General features: G+C 42.9%; 1 protein-coding gene across 1 annotated transcript in view; it reads left to right on the top strand.

Moving 5' to 3' along the window:
• The window catches only part of ttc29 (tetratricopeptide repeat domain 29), a 309,874-nt gene that overhangs the window by 270,591 nt on the left and 13,972 nt on the right, over positions 1-25,311 (top strand). Inside the window, exon 8 of the mRNA XM_060830586.1 lies at positions 18,382-18,505. Coding sequence (XP_060686569.1) covers positions 18,382-18,505 — 124 coding nt within the window. The remainder of the gene's footprint in view (positions 1-18,381; positions 18,506-25,311) is intronic.

Raw genomic sequence — 25,311 nt, 5'->3', positions numbered from 1 at the left:
CCATTACCAATTAAAAATCTGTCTGACTCATCCTTAAATTTACTCACTGTCCCAACATTTGGGATAGCAAATTCCATAGATTCATAATCTTTTGGGAGAAGTAGTTTTTCCTCAACTCTGTTTTAAATTTGCTACTCCTTATCCCAAGACTACGACTTCTCGTTCTACAATGCCCCACAAGAGGAAGCATCCACTCCTTGCCTACTTTATCCATACCTTTTATCACTTTGACTATCTCAATTTGATCTCCCCTAATTCTTCTAAGTTTCAGACAGTATAGGCCTGAATTGTTCAATCACTGTTCATACGACAAATCCCTCATCTCTGGGATCAATCTAGTGAACAACCTCTGAACTGCCTCGAATGTCACTACATCTTTCCTCAAATAAGGAGACCAAAACTGCGCACAATATTCCAGATGCAGTCTCACCAATGCCTTGTGTAGTTGCATCAATATTTCCTTATTTTATGTTCAATTCTTTTAGCTATAAAAGCCAATATTCCATTCACTTTCTTCATTATCTTCTGCACTTGCATGCTAATTTTCTATGACTCGGAAACGAGAACATCCAGATCCCTCTGCACTACCACACTCCGAAGTCTCTCCCTATTTAGATAATTGGTCGCTTCCCATTTTTTTGACCAAAAGGCATGACCTCACATTTATCCACGTTAAACTCCATCTGCCACATTTTGGCCCACTCCCTTAACCTATCTCCATCCATTTGTAAGGTTCTTAGTTCATCATTGCAGTTTACTGTCCTGCCTATTTTTGTGTTGCCCGCAAATTTGGCTGTAGAACCTTCTATTCCTGTATCCAAGTCATTAACGTAGATTGTCAATAGCTGGGGTCCAAGTACCAAACCTGGTGGCACCCCACTAGTTACTTTTTGCCATCTACAAAAAAAATTATCCCACGTCTCTGTCTTCTGTTCATTAGCCAATCATCTGTCCAAGTTAATAAATTACTCCAATCTGAGGGATTTGTCTGCCCTCAATTTTAAAAGAGTGCTGAGTACATTTTCCCTATTGATGTTGACCAATCTTAGTTCTACCCTTTCTATATCCTCTGACTTGCCCGTTCCTATTATCCTTTACCGTGAAAACGGAGGCAAAATATTGATTTAGCATCTCTGCCATTTCAGTGTTCCCCACTATTAACTCTCCAGTTTCGTCTTCCAAGGAACCAATATTCACCTTAATGACAATATCAGTAGAAGTTTTTACTATCGCGTTTGATATTTTGTGTCAGTTTTCTTTTGTAATTTACCTTAGCTGTTTTTATTTTTTTAGTATTCCTTTATTTATGTTTAAAGGTTTCCCAATCTTCTAGCCTGCCACTGGCCTTTGCAATATAGTATACCTTAGTTTTTTTTACTTTAAATTGTCCTTGACCTCCTTATTTAGCCATGGGTGTTTTTTTACCCCCGTACCATCTTTCTTCCTCACTGGGATACAGTTTAGAGGAATTGAGTAGACCTTTAAACTCTGATTGAAGATTTGTAGCTCGGGTATCCGTTGTTGTGGTTCTGCTCGCCGAGCTGGAAGTTTTTGCTGCAAACGTTTTGTTCCCTGGCTAGGGAACATCATCAGTGCTGTTGGAGCCTCGTGTGAAGCGCTGCTTTGATGTTTCTTCCGGTATTTATAGTGGTTTGTTCTTGCCGCTTCCGGGTGTCATGTTACTGACACCCGGAAGCGGCAAGAACAAACCACTATAAATACCGGAAGAAACATCAAAGCAGCGCTTCACACGAGGCTCCAACAGCACTGATGATGTTCCCTAGCCAGGGAACAAAACGTTTGCAGCAAAAACTTCCAGCTCGGCAAGCAGAACCACAATAGACCTTTAAACATCTACCACCGCTCACCTGCTGTCTTACTTTTTAGCCTTCCTGCCCAATCTACTTGGGCTAAATCTGTCCTCTTGCCTATGTAATTTCCTCTGTTTAATTCCATAACACTACTGTGGGACTCTACTTTCTCACCCTCAAACTGAACTTTGAATTCTATCATACTATGATCACTTCTCCGTACAGAATCCTTAACTATGATATCATCAATTAATCTCTCCTCCTTATACAATACCAAATCCAAAGGAGCTTGCTTCCTAGTTGGTATCACAACAAACTGTTCCAAGAAACAATTTCTAATACATTCAATGATCTCTGCTTCCAGGCTACCTTTGCCAATTTGATTCTTCCAATCTATGTGCTTGTTAAAATCACCCAAGATTATTGCCATGCCTTTCTTGCAAGCCTTTAATATTTCCTGGTGTATACTGTTCCCCACTGCAGACTTACTGTGCCCTCTATAAGCTATCTTCTTTCTCTTCCTCCCACTGTGTCTTAGTGCACTCCTTGGTTTCCCATTGGCTTGCAAGGCACAAGAGTCTATTGGCTCTGGAGGTTCATTTGGGCAGCTCTGGGCCCACTTGTGCCTGAACTGGCCAGGTGTGCTGAGATTCAAGTTGATCCTCCTTGCTGGGAACGTCTAAGGGTCAAAAGGGTCAGGCAGGGTGAAGGGCCTGAATTAGCAGATTGGAGACTTCTGCAAGGAATACATGTGTTCCTTCTCCAGCTGGATGTCTCCTTGTAAGAAAGGGGCACCCCGAGTGCCACCATGTTCCCCATTTCCCTGTTGTCATGCCATTGGTCTTGAGGCCCAGTGGGGGGCAACAATATGTGTAGATGTGTGCATCCCTCCTGCAGATCCTGAGAGTGTGGGACCTGACTTTTCAAAGCAATCATCCAACATGCCTATGGAGAAAGCCTGATATTTGCAGCAACATCTGGGCAAAAAGACATTGCATCCTACATACATGTCAGTTGCTCTTATTCTTTGATGTGAATATAGATGAAGTCTGTGACTGCTAACAAGACAATGACCTCTCCTACCTAGTCTGAGCAAATGCTTTGCCTTAGGCAATTTTCTGAATGCCAATGTCATTCTCAGCCAGATGTAGAGCTGGCCGAGTGAGATGCTCACCACATTGAGTTCCCATATGTTCTAAGACTAACAATAGCAGCAAAGTGTCAGCATTTGTGTTGATGGAGAGTGCAGGAGGCAGCCTTGCCAATGCTTCCTCTAAATCCTCAATATGCTTGTCCTGAAGAGGTCAAGGAGGTGGCTTCTTGACCAGCCAGCTGTTTCATTTCAGAGATGGTAGATATTTTGGCGGTATCTGCAAGGAAAAAGAGGGACAACATCACAGCCAATGGTTAGATGTGGCATACAGTGAATATGATAATGGCAGTGCAATAAAGAGTTGAAAGGACCATGATTCTCTTGTCCACAGGGTAAGGAGCTTGGTGTCTCATAGCCCTCCAGCAGGGATCTTCCTGCCCTGTTATGAGCTGTCATGTAATTAGAGAGAGGGAGGCACTGAGTGAAACGAAATTGAGTGACACCGCATTAGGCTGGTGTAGTTGTACAAAAGGTGGTGAGTGTTGTGTGTGAATAAGTAAGCAATGCAGAGGCATGCAGTGTTAATAGTGTGCGAGATTGGGGTGGAATGAGAATGAGTGAGGGAAGATGTTTCATGCAATAGTGGGAGTTGCAGACACAGGCCTTGGTGGGAAGTGTGTATAGTATCAGAGATAGTTTGAGCATGAGGTCACAGAGGTAACGCAAGTAACAGAGGTAGAGATAACACAAGATTTAGCTAAATATTCCAGAAATGGTACTGGTTCTTTATTTGAAGGTGGGAAAAAGAAAATAAGGCATTCATGACTGGATGCAAACTTTGTTACTTAGAATAGAACACTTCAGTGACCAGCTGTGCACTAATGTTCCTTGCAGCAATCACTGAGGAGCTCCCTAAGTGACAGTCACTATGTAATTCTGCCTCAAAGTCAGAAATGGATGTGTCCAAGGAGGATTTTTTGGATGTTTAGGATGAACAGAGCACAGTTGGGTATGGCAAAATACACATATAAACTCCCTTTTGAGACTCCAGTAATCATTGCTGAAAGCATATCCTTCGATATATTGCTGTTCTACTGCTGATCATGCAGCCATTTGTGGGCTAACATTCATTGATGTAAGAAGTAGGCCTTCTCACTCTCAAACTATTACAAGCCTGAATTTGTTTTAGAGGGTAATGAGTAGTTGGGGATGGAATAAAGCTGCTTAAATTTTGCTTCACTCTTCTGTTTTTAACCCTTAATACGTCTCTATTCAAATGTACATAGACAATGTAATATGTGTTTATAGGAGCCTTCACACTTCTCCAGGCAATGGAAACGAAAGCTAAAGTTGTCCAGGCTACATGTAAATAAAAGCCGTTCACAATCATAATAAACATAATTCAAATATTCCAATTTAATTCAAAATTAACTCTTCTGCCAGACTTAGCTGATTCTGACAACAGATGCACTTTGTGGCCAAGAAATTAGGGCATGATCCCACTGATGTGCCCATGCATATAATGAGATCAACAGCAAGACTACAGAAATTTAGACTCCCATTTGTTTATCATTGGCAAGCTGCAGATTACAATCAAACCTCAAAGGCAGGTCACCAACCTAAGGGTGGCAGCCCTCGAGAGACTCATGGGGAGAGCGGCAATTGGGAAATATGGACAGCAATGGTCAGCAGTCGTCTGTGAATTTAATGTCCGAACAGCTGCTCCTCCCAATCCTACAATAAGATAAATAAACAAGAAATTGTAGAGACTTTGAACAAGTATTTCTCTATCTTCTAAAAAGAAACCAAAAGCATACCAAGAATTGTAATTGAAATCAAACCTTAAAGGGAAAGAGGAACTTAACACTGTCATTATCACTGGATAAAATGTATTTGGAAAACTATTGGATGTAAATCCTAAGCGCTAAGTCTTAAAATAAGGGAATGTAGAGATAATGTTTAATAATTCTGCCTTGCTTTTAGAAAAGTTCAAGCAGATTGGTAAACCACCAATGTAATATCCTTGATTCAAGAAAAAAGAGCATAAAGCAGGATGCTATAGGCCAGCTAGCTTATATCTGTCACTGGGAAAATGCTGGAATCAATAATGAAAGGTGTAACAGCAATAGATTAGGAATTTCATAATATAATCAAACAGAGCAAAATGGCTTTATGAAAAGAAAATCATGTTCGACATACTTATTTGAGTTCTTTGAGGATGTAACAAGCAAGGTGGACAAAGGAGAATTGGGATATATATTATCGTGTGTTTGGATTTCCAAAGACTTCTCCACAAATTAAGAGTTATGGCTTTAGGATAATATATTAAGAGATAGAGAATCGACTAAAAAAACAGGAAATAGAGTCTGGACTTTATGCTTCCTTGCCGAATAGTTTGAAGGCATAGGTCTTGTAAATCCACAAATGGCCGTCTCATTGACTAACTGCACACATTGGTTTGGTTGAAATTTAATAAGGGTGCAGGGGAAATATTTGACTGCCTGCTGTGGGGCCAAATGAAGGCCTTTAAGGGCCTCATTCCTGCTAATGCTGATATATTGCCTAAGATGGAAGGAGGCCCAGGCCATGCTGAAACGAGGCAACCTTAGCTGCATGATCTGGGGTCTGGCAAGGGGAGGGGGACAATCTTTTGGGGGGCTTTTAGAACCTTGGGCTTAATCTTCCAGTCCTGATTATTCCCCATACCTCATCTTACCCTCCTCTTCATGGCCCCTGAATTGAAATTTGCCTGGCTGTCTGGGCTTCTCAACATTTGGAATCGCTTTATAATCCTAGCAGTGGCTACCAGAAGTGTTTCTGAGACTGCAGAAATGCTGACCAGTCTAATTGGCGGTTAGCTCTCTAAGGCAGAGCATCCTCCAAAGTAAAGCGGGGAAGTCTCATTTATAATATAGTTAACACTACCCTCAGCTCTAAATTGCTGCGAAACACCAATATGACTTTGGACCATGGCTTGATCTCAAGAAACCCCCCAATCAAGATATTTTAGCTGGGAATGGCAAGCAGGGATCATGGTACATCTTAAAATCCAGCTCAAAAGTCAGGACAAATGGGTCATTTTTAGATTGGCAAATTATAATTTGTGGAGTCCCACAGGAATCAATGCAGGGGCCGAAACTAATTGCGAGCTATCCTTTGTACAAACACTTTATTTGATATTGTTCCTTTTAAAATTTTTGGAAATTATGTTGCCTTGAAAGGTAACCTGTTAAGTCAGTAACATCTGTAGATCCAAGGCTAATTGCCATAAACCACGATTTGCGTCCAGTTTGATGAACAGGGTGCATTTCACTAGCTTTGCCTGACTTTCATCCATTTGAAGCCATTGGTGAATCTCATGTTCTGCTGCTTTATTTAATGTAGTTAGATCCACGTAGGGCCTTATTGAATCGTTAAGGTTCAATAGAGTCATAGAAAGGTATAGCATGGAAACAGACCCCTCGGTCCAACCCGACCAGATATCCCAACCCAATCTAGTCCTACCTGCCAGCAACCAGCCCATATCCCTCCAAACCCTTCCTATTCATATACCAATGCAAATGCCTCTTAAATGTTGAAATTGTACCAGTCTTCACCACTTCATCTGACAGCTCATTCCATACACGTACCATCTTCTGTGTGAAAACATTGCCCTGTAGGTCTCTTTTATATCTTTCCCCTCTCACCCTAAACCTATGCCCTCTAGTTCTGGACTCCCCGATCCCAGGGAAAAGACTTTGCCTATTTACCCTATCCATGCCCCTCATAATTTTGTAAACCTCTATAAGGTCACCATTCATCCTTCAAAGCTCCAGGGAAAACAGCCCCAGCCTGTTCAGCCTCTCCCTATAGCTCAAATCCTCCAACCTTGGCAACATTGTTGTATATTTCCGATAGGAAGGAGACCAGAATTGCACGCAGTATTCCAACAGTGTCCTAACCAATGTCCTGTACAGCTGCAACATGACCTCCCAACTCCTGTACTCAATACTCTAACCAATAAAGGAAAGCATATCAAACACCTTCTTCACTATTCTATCTACCTGCGACTCCACTTTCAAGGAGCTATGAACCTGCACTCCAGGTCTCTTTGTTCAGCAACACTCCCTAGGACCTTACCATTAAGTGTATAAGTCCTGCTAAGATTTGCTTTTCCAAAATGCAGCACCTTGCATTTATCTGAATTAAACTCCATCTGCCATTTCTCAGCCCATTGGCCCATCTGGTCCAGGTCCTGTTGTAATCTGAGGTAACCCTCTTCGCTGTCAACTACACCTCCAATTTTGATGTCATCGGCAAACTTACTTAACTGTACCTCTTATGCTCGCCTCCAAATCATTTATGTAAATGACAAAAAGTAGAGGACCCAACACCGATCCTTGTGGCACTCCACTGGGTTATAGGCCTCCAGTCTGAAAAACAACCCTCCACCATCACCCTCTGTCTTCTACCTTCAAGCCTGTTCTGTATCCAAATGGCTAGTTCTCCCTGTATTCCATGAGATCTCAACTTGCTAATCAGTCTCCCATGGGGAACCTTGTCGAACGCCGAAGTGTAGTCCAAAAAGATCACATCTACCAGTCTATCCTCATCAATCCTCTTTGTTACTTCCTCAAAAAACTCAATCAAGTTTGTCAGACATGATTTCCCATGCACAAAGCTATGTTGACTATGCCTAATCAGTCCTTGCCTTTCCAAATACATGTACATCCTGTCCCTCAGGATTCCCTCCAACAACTTACCCACCACCGATGTCAGGCTCACTGGTCTATAGTTCCCTGGCTTGTCCTTACCGCCCTTCTTAAACAGTGGCACCACGTTTGCGAACCTCCAGTCTTCCAGCACCTCACCTGTGACTATCGATGATACAAATATCTCAGCAAGAGGCCCAACAATCACTCCTGTAGCTTTCCACAGAGTTCTAGGGTACACCTGATCAGGTCCTCGGAATTTGTCCACTTTCATGCGTTTCAAGACATCCAGCACTTCCTCCTCTGTAATATGAACATTTTGCAAGATGTCACCATCTATTTCCCTACAATCTATATCTTCCATATCCTTTTCCACAGTAAAAAACTGATGCAAAATATTCATTTAGTATTTCCCCCATTTTCTGCGGCTCCAGTTTGAAAGTATTTCCTTTCAAATCTGTTCCTGAGTCTGGTGTGGTCAGTTGGTTCTCTGAGCTGTGGAGCTGCTCCTTCATCTGTCATTTTTTGTCCTTTGCACTCTGTTTTGGCTCAGTGTATTTGGTTCATAGATTTGTTTTCCAGCCTTCTGTTGCATCCATGATATTGTGAATCTTAAAAAATATTCTCTTGTTTATCGTGTGTTTGGTTCACTTCTCTGCGACCATGTTTCGTTGTGTATTTGGGACCAATTCTATTTGGTCTTCCAAAATACTGCTTCTTGAGTCCATAATTTTTCTACAAGAACTCCTAATTTATAGCTTATTCTCTGAAGATCCACACACAACTTCTGCTCCTTTCTAGTTCTCTCTACATATCCATATGACACTGCTGTCACAATTGTATCATTTTAAAAAATTATCATTGTGCATTTCTTTGATATTAACCCCATCATTACAAATATTAGGCACTTTGTAGGCATGTATTTTGTTTCTTCCCTAACCCCCACCACCATTCCCTTTTGCCCTGCATGCTTAACTTTTCTGCCACTCAATCTCCCCTGTCTTTGCCATGTCACAGACGTTCCTTTTGTTTTTATTCCCTGTACCTCTTGCTCATCACCTATCACACCTCTAACTTTCCCAGTTCTGATGAAAGGTCACAGACCCGATACATCAACTGTTTCTCTTTACACAAATGTTGCCTGATATGTTGAGTATTTCTACCATTTTCAGTTTGATTTTGATTTTTTTATAGCTCCTTTCAGAACGTCAAGATTCTCAAAAGCACTTCACAGCTATGAAATTATTCCAATGAAATGAAATAAATAATAAAATGAAGTAAGAGAAATAACCAAAAACAATTTTATCAGAAAACCCCCATCTTGTTCACTAGTGTGCTTTTGGGAAGGTAACTGTTATCCTTACCTGGTCTGGAATACATGTGACTCCAGACCCACAACAATGTGGTTAACTCTGAATTGTTGTCTGACAATTGGAGATAGGCAATAAACGCTACCCTAGCCAGTGACATCTACATTCCACATACAAATTTAAAAGATGAAGTACCATAGAAATCCAATATAGCAGACTTTGACAAACTGCAGAATTATTAATAGTGCAGACCTCTGATAAGTACCTGAAATAACAAATACATTAAGGACAAAAGGGTAACTAGGGAGAGAATAGGGACCCTCAAAGATCAGCAAGGCGGCCTTTGTGTGGAGCCGCAGAAAATGGGGGAGATACTAAATCAGTATTTTGCATCAGTATTTACTGTGGAAAAGGATATGGAAGATATAGACTTTAGGGAAATAGATGGTGACATCTTGCAGAATGTCCATATTACAGAGGAGAAAGTGCTGGATGTCTTGAAATGGGTAAAGGTGGATAAATCCTGAGGACCTGATCAGGTGTACCCAGGAAATCTGTGGGAAACTACAGAAGTGATTGTTGGGCCTCTTGCTGAGATATTTATATCATCAATAGTCACAGGTGAGATGCTGGTAGACTGGAGGTTGGCTAACGTGGTGCCACTGTTTAAGAAGGGCGGTAAAGACAAGCCAGGGAACTATAGACCAGTGAGCCTGACATCGGTGGTGGGCAAGTTGTTGGAGGGAATCCTGAGGGACAGGATGTACATGTATTTGGAAAGGCAAGGGCTGATTAGGAATAGTCATCATGGCTTTGTGCATGGGAAATCATGCCTGACAAACTTGATTGAGGTTTTTGAGAAAGTAACAAAGAGGATTATTGAGTGCAGAGTGATAGATATGATCTATATGGACTTCAGTTTGGCGTCTGACAAGATTCCCTGAGGGAGACTGATTAGCAAGGTTAGATCTAATGGAATACAGGGAGAACTAGCCATTTGAATGCAGAATTACCTCAAAAATAGAAGACAGGGCAAAGAGGGTGGTGGGGGAGGGTTGCTTTTCAGACTGGAGGCCTATGACCAGTGGAGTGCCACAAGGATCGGTGCTGGGTCCTCTACTTTTTGTTATTTACATAAATGATTTGGATGCGAGCATTAGAGGTACAGATAGTAAGTTTGCAGATGACACCAAAATTGGAGGTGTAGTGGACAACGAAGAGCGTTAGCTCAGATTACAACAGGATCTGGACCAGATGGGCCAATGGGCTGAGAAGTGGCAAATGCAGTTTAATTCAGATAAATGTGAGGTACTGCATTTTGGGAAAGCAAATTTTAACAAGAGTTATACACTTAATGGTAAGGGCCTAGGGAGTGTTGCTGAACAAAGAGACCTTGGAGTGCAGATTCATAGCTCCTTGAAAGTGGAGTCGCAGGTAGATAGGATAGTGAAGAAGGCGTTTGGTATGCTTTCCTTTATTGGTCAGAGTATTGAGTACAGGAGTTGGAAGGACATGTTGCAGCTGTACAGGTCATTGGTTAGGCCACTGTTGGAATATTGTGTGCAATTCTGGTCTCCTTCCTATCGGAAAGATGTTGTGAAACTTGAAAGGGTTCAGAAGACACTTACAATGATGTTGCCAGGGTTGGAGGATTTGAGCTATAGGGAGAGGCTGAACAGGCTGGGGCTGTTTTCCCTGGAGTGTCGGAGGCTGAGGGGTGACCTTATAGAGGTTTACAAAATTATGAGGGGCATGGATAGGGTAAATAGGCAAAGTCTTTTCCCTGGGTTGGGGAGTCCAGAACTAGAGGACATAGGTTTAGGGTGAGAGGGGAAAGATATAAAAGAGATCTAAGGGGCAACGTTTTCACACAGAGGGTGGTACGTGTATGGAATGAGCTGCCAGAGGAAGTGGTGGAGGCTGGTACAATTGCAACATTGAAGAGGCATTTGGATGTGTATATGAATAGGAAGGGTTTGGAGGGATATGGGCCAGGTGCTGGCAGGTGGAACTAGATTGAGTTGAGATATCTGGTCGACATGGACGGGTTGGACCGAGGGGTCAGTTTCCTTGCTGTACCTCTCTATGACTCTAACTCCACAGAGGCCAATAACATGTCACTAAGTAACCATCTATTTATGCATGCAAAGTACGTGGCATTGATCTGGCACCCTGAGAGCCAGCTGTCAGAGTGACCGGAACCTCTGACAGGGCTGTGTATATCTGTCAGCCAGGGTTCCCTGATTGGACCAGGTTGACAGCCCCAAACAAGGAACTCGTATTCTATGAGGTCCACCTGGCTGACCTCGTTACAATCACCAAATCCCTTCTCCTCTAAGTTGGGCTCTTGAGCCTATTTTCCTTCTTGTAACCTCTCATAAGGTATTTTCACAGCAGGCCTGCCCACCATTTGCACCCAGACCCTCTTGGAAGAAACTCATCCTCTTCTTCAGGTAGTAAATGCATCAAGGCTGTGACATCCACCATGTCCAACTCACACCCCAAGATTTCTTCAGTGCTAGATAGAGGGGGAGAGGCCATGGATTCCGACAGCCTTTCTGGCTGTTCTGAAAAGGCCAAGAATGCTTTGCACCTGTCCCATTTGTGAGTTTGCTGCTTTCATGTGGTCCACATGCTTGTTCAGGACCACCTCACATATCTGAACTTTGTACCTGGTGGGACCTGACCTCACGTTGACCCTGCCTCTTATTTATGTAGGGCCATTTCCATGGTTTTGACGCCAAACTATATCTCAGAAGTGAACTACCTCTCTTGTTTAGAAGAGTCTTATGTCCAACATTGATAATCTTGATGCTGTTTCACCCTCCACTCAGGTCTGGGATGATCAGATTTAACCTGATGCAAAGTCTTCTCACCATTAGCATTCGGAGGTCAGATAATCAAATAGGAACCAAGACAGTTTGGTATCGAGTGAAGCTGTAGGCTATTTCTTCAAGCCTGCCTTGGACTTCTGCCAAACCGTTGAACAATGGATGGTATGGAACTGTCCTTATATGCCAAATATCACTCGACTTTAGGGAAGTTCCCTTCTGGTATATAATGGCCTGTTGTCTATGACCAACGCTTCTGAGAGCCCATGTACTGCAAAAGATGCTCTCAGCTTTTCTATCATCATCTCTGTATTTGACAAATGAACTCTATATACGTCTAAACACTTAGGGTGAGCATCCACAATGCTGAAGAATGTTGAGCCCATGAAAGGGCCAGTGGCATATTCAACATGTAACTGAGTCCAGGGTTTACCTAGCCATTCCCACGAATGTGGGGGAACTGCTGGTGGTAATTTTTGTCCTTGTGGGCACTCACGGCACTGCCCCATCAATGCGGCTACATCTACATCCAATCTTGGCCACCAGATATAATCTCTCATAGAGTCATGGGGATGTACAGCATGGAAACAGACCCTTCGGTCCAACCTGTCCGTGCTGACCAGTTATCCCAACCCAATCTAGTCCCACCTGCAATCACCCGGCCCATATCCCTCCAAATGACTCTTAAATGTTGCAATTGTACCATCTTCCACCACATCCTTTGGCAGCTCATTCCATACACATACCACTCTCTGTGTGAAAAAGTTGCCCTTTAGGTCTCTTTTGTATCTTTCCCCTCTCTCCCTAAACCTATGCCCTCTAGTTCTGGACTCCCCAACTCCAGGGAAAAGACTTTGTCTATTTATCGTATCCATGCCCCTCATAATTTTGTAAACCTCTATAAGGTCACCCCTCAGCCTCCGAAAACAGCCCCAGCCTGTTCAGCCTCTGCCTATAGCTCAAATCTTCCAATCCTGGCAACATCCTTGTAAATCTTTTCTGAACCCTTTCAAGTTTCACAACATCTTTCCAATAGGAAGGAGAACAGAATTGCACGTAATATTCCAACAGTGGCCTAACCAATGTCCTGTCCAGCTGCAACATGACCTCCCAACTCCTGTACTCAATACTCTGTCCAATAAAGGAAAGCATACTAAACACCTTCACTATCCTATCTACCTGCGACTCCACTTTCAAGGAGCTATGAACATGCACTCTTTATTCAGCAATACTTACTAGGACCTTACCATTAAGTGTATAAGTCGTGCTAAAATTTGCTTTCCCAAAATGCAGCACTCACATTTACCTGAATTAAACTCTATCTGCCACTTCTCAGCCCATTGACCCATCTGGTCCAGATCCTGTTGTATTCTGAGGTAACTCTCTTTGCTGTCCACTACACTTCCAATTTTGGTGTCATCTGCAAACTCACGGTCTGTACCTCTAATGCTCGCATCCAAATCATTTATGTAAATGACAAAAAGTAGAAGACCTAGAACTGATCCTTGTGGCACTCCATTGGTCACAAGCCTCCAGTCTGAAAAACAATCCTCCACCATCACCCTCTGTCTTCTACTTTTGAGCCAGTTCTGTATCCAAATGGCTAGTTCTCCCTGTATTCCATCAGCCAGTATCTTCATTTTGGACAACCCAGCATGACCCTGGTGGAGTTCAGCCAATATCTGGCAGCGACCTTTGCTCAGGAAATCACTCTTGCTCCCCATAATAAAATGCCGTTCTGTACGGTGATCTGATCTCACCAGGTCCAAAAAGGTCTCAATTCTGGTTGTGATGGTCTTTTTGTTTCCCTTTTACCACCAGTTGTTTTAGTTTTGCCACGACTTGATCTTTTTGCGTCCACTGTCGGATATTGTCAGCAGTGACTGCAAGTGTGTCAAGAACATTTAAAACCAGAACAGACTCTTCCAGTGGGAGAAACACCCATGGTGTATTGCTAGCAGGAGGCAGCTCAAAGCATCCACACTTGTAACGTGGCCTTCTGGACAGTGTTCCAACTTGGTAATTGTACATATTTAGAATGAGAGCCCACACTGAATTCAATCTGAAGCTATAGGAGGCACAGCCTTCTCCTCTTTGAGTAGTCCTAGCAGTGGTTTGTGGTCTGGCACTGTTCCCGTCCGAAAAGGTATTGGTGGTGCTCTCTCAGACCAATGATGACCGCCAGACCCTACTTCTCTACCTGGGTGTATTTGTGCTCTGCGTCAGCCAAAGTCCAGGAAGCATACATTATGGAGCATTCCTTCTTTTGGACCATCGGTGAGTCAACACTAGACTGATACTGTATGGGAAGGCATCACATGTCAGCACCAGTCCTTGCTCTCGATCATAGTGTGCAACCACTTTAGGCTATGATAGCTGCTTCTTCACTTCCCTAAAAACTATGTCTTGGGTACAAGACCATTTCCAAGGCTGACCCTTCTTCAGTAGCAAATGTAAGGGTGTCAGGTTGGAGGCCAGCTTAGATATGAATTTTCCACAATGAATCACCATTCCAAGGAAAGACCTAAGCCCCGTTCCAGATGTGGGACCGAAGTACATTTGATCAATCTCATATATTGGTCAAAACTTTTATGGGTATTAATTGTAGCATATTTCTGAGAATCCTCATCTAACCACAATTGCAGGCATGCATGACTTGTGTCCAGCTCCATGAAGAACAGTCAATCCCGCACCACATCCCCCACCCCACCATCCCGCCAACTTTGTGCATACATCCTCCATGCAACAGATTGTGTTTCTATCCAGCTGCGAGAAGCAATTTACCATTTTTTTAAAATCCCTACAAATGTGAACCAACCTGTTAGGTTTCACATTTGGAACAACTGGTGCTGCCTATTCCACAAACTATATGGGTTTGATGATGCCTTCATTTTCCAACCTCCTGATTGCTGCCTCTACTTTTGCACAAAAGGCAAATGGCACTAGGCAGGCCTTGCAGAATCATCAAATTTGCTAAGGCTAACATGCAAGGTGGCCTTAGCTCCTTTGATATCTCTGGACCTTCCTGAAAAACATACGGGCATTTAATTAGGATTTCAATCAGGCAACCGTTTTTTAATCAAAACATATTGAGCCAATCAAGCTGTATCTTTCTGAACCAGTTTTGCTCCATCAGGTTTGAGCCAATCCTTTTACTACAATAAGTGGTAACTGAACCAGCTACTTCTGATATGAGGCCGGAACTGAAGTTGTACGCTTAATCTTTCAAGGTTCCCCAGTACAGGTTCTCAGTCTAGCTGAGATCTTACGCAAAGTTAAGAGATAGACTTCAAAGCGAATTTTGTTAAAGACTGGTCCTGCAATCACTGAAATGGCTGCACCCGTATCAACCTCCATTAGAAGCGGATAACTGTTTAACCAGACCTTTATTTTGATTGGTTCTGATTTGGATGTTGCTAATCAATTTAGCTGTTCCAAGTCAAATGTAGGTGGGTTTTGCAGGGTGCATTCTCATGGATACCGGCCTATGAGTTCTGTTACTTAATTCAGGCCTAGTGGGACTCTTTTGTTGTCTTGAATTCCCATACTGACAGCAACTACAAGAACTTGCCAGTCCAGACCATGAAGAAAATGTTAACTGTTTGGCCAAGGCTTAGCTTTGTACTGGGGTTTTGCTGTTGGATGACCTAGAGTCCTTCTGTTCAGGTTTTGTCCTGAGTGAAGCTATACAAGTACCTTCGCTCAAGTTGTGTCCTCCAAGCTCAGTCAGTCTGTCTAGGGTGTCCACCTCCGTCTGCATTCCCTGTAACTCATACTCCACTTGCTGCATTTTCTAAAGACAAAGCCAGTTGTAGTGCCTGTTTGAAGTCCAGTTAGGCTTCAGCTAGTAGGTGCTTTTGCACGGTTACATCATCAATCCCACATTCTAAACGGTCTCTCAGCATCTCATTAAGAGTTAAATCAAAATCACATGCATCTGTCAGTCATCTTAACTTTGTCAAAAATCCCGATACAGATTCCCCTCATTTGCAAACTGCCAAGTAAAATCGATATTATCTCAGCATTAAAGGAAGCTTGGTGCTGTAATATTCCTTAACTAAATCCATCAACTCTTGAAAGGTTTTCGGCTCTGGTGCCTCAAGAAATGTTAGGCTCCAGATAACCCAAAGAACTGTGGCTCCACAAGCTTTCAGGAGAATTATCCATTGCCTTCCATCTGCCCCAATATCATTTTTCCAGAAAAATAATGCATTCATTCCACATATATGGCCCAGTCTTTGACAGCAGGATCAAATGTGTCAAGTTTTCCAGATAATTGCATGATGCTGGAAATGCTTACTCTAACTCAGAGACAGCTGTTGTGAACAAATTTCTTCAGGAGCATATTTTTTTTTCTTGTCAGCACTGAGACAGTTCCATAGAGGTCAGTATCCTGTCACCGAATCACCCTTTATTTATATTTACTTGACACTTGTCCAGCTTCCTCAGAGCCAGCTCTCAGAGTTGACAGAATCTCTGACATTCCTGTTTATTATCTGTCAGCAAGGGCTCTCTGACCTGACCGGGTTAACAGCCCTAATCAGGGAAGTCATATTCTATGAGGTCCACCCGGCTGACCTTGTTATAATCATTAAAGTACTGACGCTCTTCACAACACAAACTGTCTCCCCATTGGCCTCAGCTCAGTCCTGACCCCTTTCACTTATCTCTACTCCACAGCATCAGCCTCAAACACCTGGCCTTCCCTCAGCCCTGACTAGATTCCCTCCTCAGTCCAGATATTTCCTCTCTGCTCTGATTTCTTACCTTTTTTTGTTCCTGCTTGTGATGATCTGTTTGCGATTCACTAATAAGACAGTTTCATCTTATCAATCCTGGTGGACACATAAAATGGACTTGCATGGTCTTTTAAATTTGTAGCCACTTCATATTGTGGAGAATTATCTTAAGAAATCTAAGCACAGCAGGGCTGCTCAACAGCAATGAAATTAATGACCAGATAACTGTTATTACTTATTTTGATTGAGGGATCAATGTTGACCATGACACTGGAAAAAGTCTCCCTGTTCTTCTTTAATTCTTTAAAAATGTCATAGGATCATTTATATGTATCTGAAAGGATAAACGTGACCTTGGTTTAATGTTGCTTCTGAAAATCGCACCAAATAATACAACAGATTCTAAAGTGTCGGCCTACTAAGCGCTCACATCTCTAGAGTGGGGCTCAAGAGGAAAGTGTCAGTATTAAACCAAAGTTAACATTAGTTGAGGAGAAAGTGAGGTCTGCAGATGCTGGAGATCAGAGCTGAAAATGTGTTGCTGGAAAAGTGCAGCAGGTCAGGCAGCATCCAAGGAACAGGAAATTCGACATTTCGGGCATAAGCCCTTCTTCAGGAATGAGGAAAGTGTGTCCAGCAGGCTAAGATAAAAGGTAGGGAGGAGGGACTTGGGGGAGGGGCGATGGAGATGTGATAGGTGGAAGGAGGTCAAGGTGAGGGTGATAGGCCGGAGTGGGGTGGGGGCGGAGAGGTCAGGAAGAAGATTGCAGGTTAGGAAGGTGGTGCTGAGTTCGAGGGATTCGACTGAGACCAGGTGAGGGGAGGGGAAATGAGGAAACTGGAGAAATCTGAGTTCATCCCTTGTGGTTGGAGGGTTCCCAGGCGGAAGATGAGGCGCTCTTCCTCCAACCGTCGTGTTGTTATGGTCTGGCGATGGAGGAGTCCAAGGACCTGCATGTCCTTGGTGGAGTGGGAGGGGGAGTTAAAGTGTTCAGGCACGGGGTGGTTGGGTTGGTTGGTCCGAGAACACCTCTGGGACACCCGGACCAACCAACCCAACCACCCCATGGCTCAACACTTTAACTCCCCCTCCCACTCCACCAAGGACATGCAGGTCCTTGGACTCCTCCATCGCCAGATCATAACAACACGACGGTTGGAGGAAGACCGCCTCATCTTCCGCCTGGGAACCGTGTGGGCGGCACGGTGGCACAGTGGTTAGCACTGCTGCCTCACAGCGCCAGTAGACCCGGGTTCAATTCCCGACTCAGGCAACTGACTGTGTGGAGTTTGCATGTTCTCCCCGTGTCTGCGTGGGTTTCCTCCGGGTGCTCCGGTTTCCTCCCACAGTCACAAAGATGTGCGGGTCAGGTGAATTGGCCATGCTAAATTGCCCGTAGTGGTAGGTAAGGGGTAAATGTAGGGGTATGGGTGGGTTGCGCTTCGGCGGGTCGGTGTGGACTTGTTGGGCCGAAGGGCCTGTTTCCACACTGTAAGTCTAATCTAAAAAAAACCCTCCAACCACAAGGGATGAACTCAGATTTCTCCAATTTCCTCATTTCCCCTCCCCCCACCTTGTCTCAGTCGCATCCCTCGAACTCAGCACCGCCTTCCTAACCTGCAATCTTCTTCCTGACCTCTCCACCCCCACCCCACTCCGGCCTATCACCCTCACCTTGACCTCCTTCCACCTATCGCACCTAACATTAGTTGAACTAAATAGTATATCAAAAATAGAGATAAGTTAAGTATTAGAAGAGAGTATATTGAAAATTGAAAATTACTAAAAATACATTTGGTTAAAATTTTGTTAGTTTTATTTTCTGTATATGCATTTTGAATGTTTTTAACTTATTCAACATCAGATTCATATTAAATCTATATTAAATGTTTTATTCTTCCATAGTACAGGGCATTCTGCTGAAGCTCTTGAGTATCTGAAACAGTTTCTGGCCCTGGCAGAGAAAATTGATGATAAACAAAGTCTTGTGGATGCTTGCAGATTCCTTGGAATTATGTATAATAACCTGGTAGGTATCAGTTTTTACACTTGGAAGTATACATTGGACCTTGTCTCATTTTATAGGTAAAAACGTACACAAAGATCAATTTTTGTGAAAAATACTTATAGATATCTTAGAAACATCTGACCTGAAATTTTGGGTTGTTCCATTTTCTTCACACAACACCAGGTTATAGTCCAACAGACTTATTTGGAATCACTAACTTTCGGAGCACTGCTCCTTCATCAGGTGGTTGTGGAGTATAAGATCATAAGACACAGAATTTATAGCAAAAGGTTACAGTGTGATGTAACTGAAATTATATATTGAAAAAGACCTGGATTGTTTGTTAAGTCTCTCATCTTTTAGAATGAACATGGTGGTTTCAGTTCTTTCATATTTAAATCGCAGAATTTATTTAAAGTTACATTCTCAAGTGAACTTTAACAATTGGTGTCATGTCGGCCCAGATAATGCATTGAAGGTGTGAAGTGGCCTGTGTGAGACTTTGTACCCCAGTGCAACACCGGCATCTCCAAATCATGAAGTGAAGATAGCTGACAGCTATCAAAACCAAGAATCAAGTCACTGATGAGTGATTTAACATTTATTTTAAGTTCCATCACAGAATTGGACTTCAGGATTTTTTAACTGGTATTGTACTATAGATAATGTCGACCATTGAAATTTAAGAAGTTGAGTTAAAATAGATTTGGAGTAGCTGGTGTTGGACTAGTGTGGACAAAGTTAAAAATCACTCAACACCAGGTTATAGTCCAACAGGTTTATTTGAAAGCACTAGCTTTCGAAGCGCTTCTTTTTCATCAGATGGTTGTGAACCAGGACCGTAAGACACAGAATGTATAGCGAAATGTTACAGTGTCTTGCGGCTGAAATATATTAAACAAACTTAGATTACGTCTTTCATCTTGTAGAATGAGTTTGCTAGCTTTGGTTCGTTAATATGTAAATCCCAGAACTCCTTTTACGTCACATTCTCAAGATAACTTCAGGTTTTCGAACAAAAGGTGTCATCTCAGTTCAGACAATGCGTTAAAGGTGTGAGGTTAAGACCTGTGGAATCTAATACGGTCTGAACAATGTGAACTATGGCAAGATTCTGGCAGAACTGGATGAGAAGTCTAACAAGGCCCATCTCCTATTAGTAAAAACATTAGCAAATTTGCTGATGATACTAAGCTGGGTGGCAGGGTGAAATGTTAGGAGATTACAGGGTCACCTGGACAGGTTAGGTGAGTGGTCAGATGCATGGCAGATGCAGTTTAATGTGGATAAATGTATGGTTATCCACTTTGGTAGCAAGAACAGGAAGGCAGATTACTACCTAAATGGAATCAATTTAAGTAAAGGGGCAGTACAAAGAGATCTGGGTTTTCTTGTACACCAGACAATGAAGGTAAGCATGCAGGTACAGCAGGTAGTGAAGAAGGCTAATAGCATGCTGGCCTTCATAACAAGAGGGATTGAGTATAGAAGCGAAGAGGTTCTTCTGCAACTGTACAGGGCCCTGGTGAGACCACACCTGGAGTGCTGTGTGCAGTTCTGGTCTCCAAATTTGAGGAAAGACATTCTGGCTATTGAGGGAGTGCAGCGTAGGTTCACGAGGTCAATTCCTGGAATGGCGGGACTACCTTACGCTGGAGCGACTGGGCTGGTATACCCTTGAGTTTAGAAAATTGAGAGGGGATCTGATTGAAACATATGAGATTATTAAAGGATTGGACACTCTGGAGGCAGGAAACATGTTTCCACTGATAGGTGAGTGCCGAACCAGAGGACACAGCTTAAAAATACGGGTAGACCATTTAGGACAGAGATGAGGAGAAACTTCTTCACCTATAGAGTGGTGACTGTATGGAATGCTCTGCCCCAGAGGGCAGTGGAGGCCCAGTCTCTGGATTCATTTAAAAAAGAGTTGGATAGAGCTCTCAAGGATAGTGGAATCAAGGGTTATGGAGATAAGGCAGGAACAGGATACTGATTAAGGATGATAAGCCATGATCAGATTGAATGGTGGTGCAGGCTCGAAGGGCAGAATGGCCTACTCCTGCACCTATTGTCTATTGTCTCGGTAGCTTTTCATAAACACGTGGTGTATTTTTCATTAGGCAGTGGTGAGTTGTCAATTAAGGGGGAATTATTGCTTGTTAAGCACCTTTCTGACATCTCAACTTAATCTCCTTAATATGCAGCTATCAATCTTGCCATATTTGCCAAACAAGCTAGACATCAAGAAAACATGACATGGAGCCAAACTACGTACCTAGTGGATTCAGCTTATCATTTTGCCAAAATGGTCTCCATTTTGCCTGCAACAAAACATTGTGTCAGGGAGTGATCTACAGATACCATCTACATGCAGCCTCATCAATAGATATTGCCATCCCATCACAACCTCCATGGCACCTCTCCACTGGCATCTGCTCACCACAGACTTGTGGTGCACAGCGCACTGGCATTTGGCATTGAAAGGCTACTGCGAGGACACTTTTCAGGCACAGACAGGGACCAGCTCATGGACTGAACTAGGCTGCATTCTCAACATTGCATGTTTGCTCCCTTAGTGTTTACACAATTAACACCTATCTGCAAGCTATCACTCTCCATGCCCAAGTTTTCTCGCCCCAACTCCATTTCCTGGAGATACGTGAGGCACAGTGACAACACTGGCTCCGTATATCCCGGGACACTATGACAGAAGCTGCAAGTGTGGGAAGCCATCCTATGCTGGTAGCTATCAAGGTCACTCCTACACTGAACCTCAATGTGACTGGCTCCTTCCAGGGAGTGTTGGTTGACCTATGTAGGGAAACTAAGTAAACACCAAAAAATGCCTCAGGACAGTGATTAATGTCATTGGTGCAAGATCCCACCAGTTCACTTCTGACTTCAACTGTGCAGAACAGGCAATGTACAGTTAGGAGGTGTGTTACCCACTGCAAAATTCCTAGCCTCTAACCTACTCATTTCTGATCAATAGTAACCCTAAAGATGTTGATGGTGGGTTTTCTTGTTGGAGATAGACATTGCCTGATATTTGGATAGCACTAATGTTGATAGCCACTTATTAGCACATACATAGATATTGTCCAGGTCTTACTGCATTTGCACATGTATAGTTTCAGTACCTGTGGATACATGCTCCGTCCACCAACTTGGTACCTTTTTTAATCAAAAGAAATTCTACATGTTCAATATGCATTGGCTTTTAACCACAGGCAGCACATTCTACAGGTCTGTGTTTGCTCTCCTGACAACAGTAATGACTCTTTTATTCTCTGCCAGTTCCCCTCAGTTACTTCTGTCAGGTACACAACTACAAAGAAAGCCTACAATGAAAGCCAGGAACCATGCAGCAAACAACAGGTTTTCTCAGGCCATGTTTGTGTTGCCCAAACCTTTCCAGAGGAGCTTTATTGTATTGTCCTGAATATATATACTATATATTCTATAACTGCTCCACAACAACACCATCATGAGTTGTCTTGCAACAAATGCAGGAGAAGAAGAGGAAATGGAGAGAAAATAAGGATGACCATGGCGCCATTATAAAAGTCAATCTGGTTACTATTTCCTTTATCTGTCCTCTTTACCTGGTCTAGCTTACATGTGATTCCAGACTAACAGCAATATGTTTAACTCTTTACTACATGCTAAAATGGCCAAGCAAGATTCGCTGTTTAAGAGCAAGTAGGATGGGTAGCAATTGTTGGCCTTTCCAGTGACTCACACCACTGAAAAGAAAAACATAAATCAATAACTAAGTTGAGAATTACATAGAACATAGAAAAGTACAGCACAGAACAGATCTTTTGGCCCATGATGTTGTGCCAAGGTTTAATTCTAATGTAAAATATAGTAACTTAACCTACGCACCCCTCAACTCACTGCTATCCATGTGCATGTCCAGCAGTCACTTAAATGTCCCTAATGACTCTGCTTCCACACCACAGCTAGCAACACATTCCATGCATTCACAACTCTCTGCGTAAAGAACCTACCTCTGACGTCTCCTTTATACCTTCCTCCTAATATCTTCAAACTATGACTCCTCGTGCCAGTCAATTCTGTCCTGTGAAAAAGTCTCTGGCTATTGACTCTATCTATTCTTCTCATCATTATCGATCAGGTCTCCTCTCTTCCTCCTTCTTTCCAGAGAGAAAAGTCGGAGCTTATTCAACCTTTCTTCATAAGGCAAGCTCTCCAGTCCAGGCAGCATCCTGGAAAACCTTCTTAGCACCCTCTCCAAAGCCTCCGTATCTTTCCTATAGTAGGGCGACCAGAACTGGACACAATATTCTCACCAGGGACTTGTAAAGCTGCAGCAAAACCTTGCGGCTCTTAAACTCAATCTCCCTGTTAATGAAAGCTAAAACACCATAAGCTTTCTTCACAACCCTATCCACTTGGGTGGCAACTTTGAGTGATCTATGTACTTGCACACTAAGATTCCTCTGTTCCTCCACACTGCCAAGAATCCTGTCTTTAATCCTATGTTCAGCATTCGAGTTCAACCTTCCAAAGTGCATCACTTCACATTTCTCCAGGTTAAACTCCATCTGCCATTTCTCAGCCCAGCTCTGCATCCTGTCAATGTCGTGCTGCAGCCTGCAATAGCCCTTTATACTATCGACGTCACCTCCAACCTTTGTGTCATCTGCAAATTTACTAATCCACCCTTCAACCTCCTCATCCAAGTCATTTATAAAAACTACAAGAGCAGAGCCCAAGAACAGAGCCCTGCGGGACCCCACTCAACACTGTCCTCCAGGCAGAATACTTTCCATCTACAACCACTCTCTGCCTTCTGTCAGCCAGCTAACTCTGAATCCAGATAGCCAAATCTCCCTGTATCCCATACTTCCTGACTTTATGAATGAGCCTAACGCGGGGAACCTTATCAAATGCCTTGCTGAAGTCCATATACACCACATCCACTGCTTGACCGTTGTCGACCTGTCTTGATACCTCCTCAAAGAACTCAATAAGATTTGTGAGGCATGACCTGCCCCATAGACATCAAACCCTGCTACTTTTGCATTTTTCCAGAATCTACCCACCTATGAGATCTTCAATCTCTCTACTGCTATTAGGTGGTCTGTAGAAAACCACCAATGCGGTGGCTGTTCCCTTGCTATTCCTAAGTCCCACCCATACTGACTCAGTAGACAAACCTTCCTCAACAACCTTTGTTTCTGTAGCTGTGATGCATTCTCTGATTAGCAATGCTACACCCCCTCCTCTTTTTCCACCCTCTCTGTTATTTTTAAATGTTCTAAACCCTGAAACATCAAGCAACCATTCCTGCCCCTGTGAAACCCACATCTCCGTTATGGCCATAACATCGTAGCCCCAAGTACTGATCCATGCTCTAAGTTCATCCCTCTTATTTCGGACATTCCTTGCATTAAAGCAGACACACTTTAATGGATCCCTTTGTTTCATCGCATGAGAAACCTTCCTCATAGATTCAATAAATCCTGTCACTGTCCCATTTGCAACTGACCCCCTCTTAGACATGTGGCTCTGATTCCCACACCCCCTGCCAAACTAGTTTAAACCCTCTCGAATCACACGAGCAAATCTCCTAGCCAGGACATTTGTGCCCCTCCAGTTCAGGTGCAACCCATCCTTCATGTACAGGTCCCACCTTCCCCTGAAGGTATCCCAATGTTCGAGGTATCTGAAGCCCTCCCTCCTGCACCAGCCTCGCAGCCACGTGTTAAGCTGCATTTGCTGACTGTTCCTCATCTCACTATCTTGTGGCATCGGTAGCAAACCTGAGATCACTACTCTACTCGTCCTGCTTTTCAGCTTCCAACCTAGCTGTCTGTAGTCACTTTTCAGATCCTCAATCCTTTTCCTGGCTATATCATTGGTGCCAATATGTACCACGATTTCTAGCTGCTCACCCTCCCCCTTCAGATCTCCCCCACTTAAAACCTTCTCAGAAGTCCTTTGCTCCTCCCTCACACCTCTCGGCAAATGGAGGCCAGGAACACCTGAAGTAAGTGTTTTAAACAGCTAGACTCAGCTTCCCAGAACTCCTTTACTCCTTTGTAATAAATACAATTACTTTATTTCATACTGTGATGCTTTTCCTTTTTGGGTTTTGATTCTGCTTTTCCTAGCAAAAGAATAAAATATATCACTCAGAACAAATTATCTTAAGTGCAAACACACTCAGTCCTCTATCCTGTTTTCTTCTAGTCTGCCTCAGTGATGTGCTGCTACTTCAATCTCATCGCTCACCATACCATAGTGAACTGTCCCATTCCTAATACTTAATGAGTTTATCTATTCATTCTTATTTGTTTTATTTGTGGATCAGTATCCATGAGAATTTCCCCAAAACTAATCCAATTCATTATAGTTTATTTTTTAAAAATACAAAAAAGAGGCCAAGGTTAAATTGAACTGAATTTTACATATTTTGGCTCAGCGTGCGTTTTATCAGGTTTTATCCATGGACCTTGGAACAGCCAAGAGCTAATAAAGAGCTAAAGGACAACATGAAACTAAAAGGGTTTAAAAAATACAGAAAAAGGACAGATCATGCTGAATGGGAAAGTTCCAAATATCAACAAAGGGCCAAAAAGCAGCTTATAAGAGCTACTAAACGGGATTATGAAAACAAACTTGTTAGGGACATGAAAATCAATAAAAAGAAATGTTATAGTTCCATAAAGGGAAAGCACGTGGTCAGGAGCAATGTTGGCCCACTAAAGACAGAAAGTGGGGATTCTGTCATTGCCAATGGGGAAATAGCAGACATGTTAAATAATTACTTTCCTACGTGTTTCCAATAGAAA

The sequence above is a fragment of the Hemiscyllium ocellatum genome, chromosome 1 (genome assembly GCF_020745735.1).
Source record: "Hemiscyllium ocellatum isolate sHemOce1 chromosome 1, sHemOce1.pat.X.cur, whole genome shotgun sequence".
Lineage (NCBI taxonomy): Eukaryota > Metazoa > Chordata > Chondrichthyes > Orectolobiformes > Hemiscylliidae > Hemiscyllium > Hemiscyllium ocellatum.
The sequence above is the reverse complement of the archived record's forward strand: the minus strand, read 5'-3'. Positions and strand labels throughout refer to the sequence as shown.